Consider the following 1,306-nt stretch of genomic DNA (forward strand, 5'->3'; position numbering starts at 1 on the left):
TCTCCAGTGTGAATTTTCTCATGTACTTGCAGGTAATGGTATTGTGTGAAGGCCTTACCACATTGTTTACACGCATAAGGTTCCTCTCCAGTATGAGTTTTTTCATGTCTGTGACGATCACTATTAGATCTAAATGCTTTACCACATAGTTTACATGCATATGGTTTCTCTCCAGCATGAATTTTTTTCATGTAACTGAAGAGATCTGTGCCATCTAAAGGCTTTACCACATTGTTTACATTCATATGGTTTTTCTCCAGTGTGAATTTTTTCATGAACTGGCAGGTAACCGTATCGTGTGAAGGCCTTACCACATTGTTTACATGCATAGGGTTTCTCTCCAGTGTGTGTTTTTGCATGTAACTGAAGATAACTGTGCCATCTAAAGGCTTTACCACATTCTTTACATGCATAGGGTTTCTCTCCAGTGTGTGTTTTTTCATGTAACTGAAGATAACTGTGCCATCTAAAGGCTTTACCACATTGTTTACATGCATAGGGTTTCTCTCCAGTATGAATTTTTTCATGTAACTGAAGATAACTGTGCCATCTAAACGCTTTACCACATTGTTTACATTCATGTGGTGTTTCTCCAGTGTGAATTTTCTGATGTACTTGCAGGTAACTGTATTGTGTGAAGGCTTTACCACATTCTTTACATGCATAGGGTTTCTCTCCAGTGTGTGTTTTTTCATGTCTTTGAAGATAACTACAGCATCTAAAGACTTTACCACATTGTCGACATTCATAGGGTTTTTCTCTAGTATGAATTTTTTCATGTAACTGAAGAGATCTGTGACATCTAAAGGATTTACCACATTCTTTACATTCATAGGGTTTCTCTCCAGTGTGTGTTTTTTCATGTCTTTGAAGATTGCTGTGATCTGTAAAGGCCTTCGCACATTGTTTACATTCATAGGATTTTTCTCCAGTATAAGTTTTTTCATATAACTGTAAGGAACTAGTATATGTAAACTGAAGATAACTGTGCGATCTAAAGGCTTTACCACATTGTTTACATGCATAGGGTTTCTCTCCAGTATGCGTTTTTTCATGTCTTTGAAGATGACTATTACATCTAAAGGCTTTACCACATTCTTTACATGCATAGGGTTTCTCTCCAGTGTGTGTTTTTTCATGTCTTTGAAGATGACTATTAGACTTAAAGGATTTACCACATTGTTTACATTTATATAGTTTTTCTCCAGTATGAGTTTGTTCATGAACTTGCAGGTGACTGTAATGTCTACAGGCCTTACCACATTGTTTACATGGATATGGTTTCTCTCCAGTATGAATTTTTTCA

The 1,306-nt window shown here is 36.3% G+C and overlaps 1 protein-coding gene across 1 annotated transcript; it reads right to left on the bottom strand.

Moving 5' to 3' along the window:
- Positions 1-5: 5 nt before the first annotated feature.
- On the bottom strand, positions 6-1,302 carry LOC103738551 (zinc finger protein 709-like; the record flags this gene model as incomplete). The annotated part of the gene is given in 2 exon segments (XM_008838579.3): positions 6-188; positions 190-1,302. Coding segments are annotated over 2 exon segments (1,296 nt in total), but the record flags the coding sequence as incomplete, so codon positions are not given.
- Between the last annotated feature and the right edge of the window lie 4 nt (positions 1,303-1,306).

The sequence above is a fragment of the Nannospalax galili genome, unplaced genomic scaffold, assembly GCF_000622305.1.
Source record: "Nannospalax galili isolate Female #2095 unplaced genomic scaffold, S.galili_v1.0 scaffold10279, whole genome shotgun sequence".
NCBI classification, from domain to species: Eukaryota; Metazoa; Chordata; class Mammalia; order Rodentia; family Spalacidae; genus Nannospalax; species Nannospalax galili.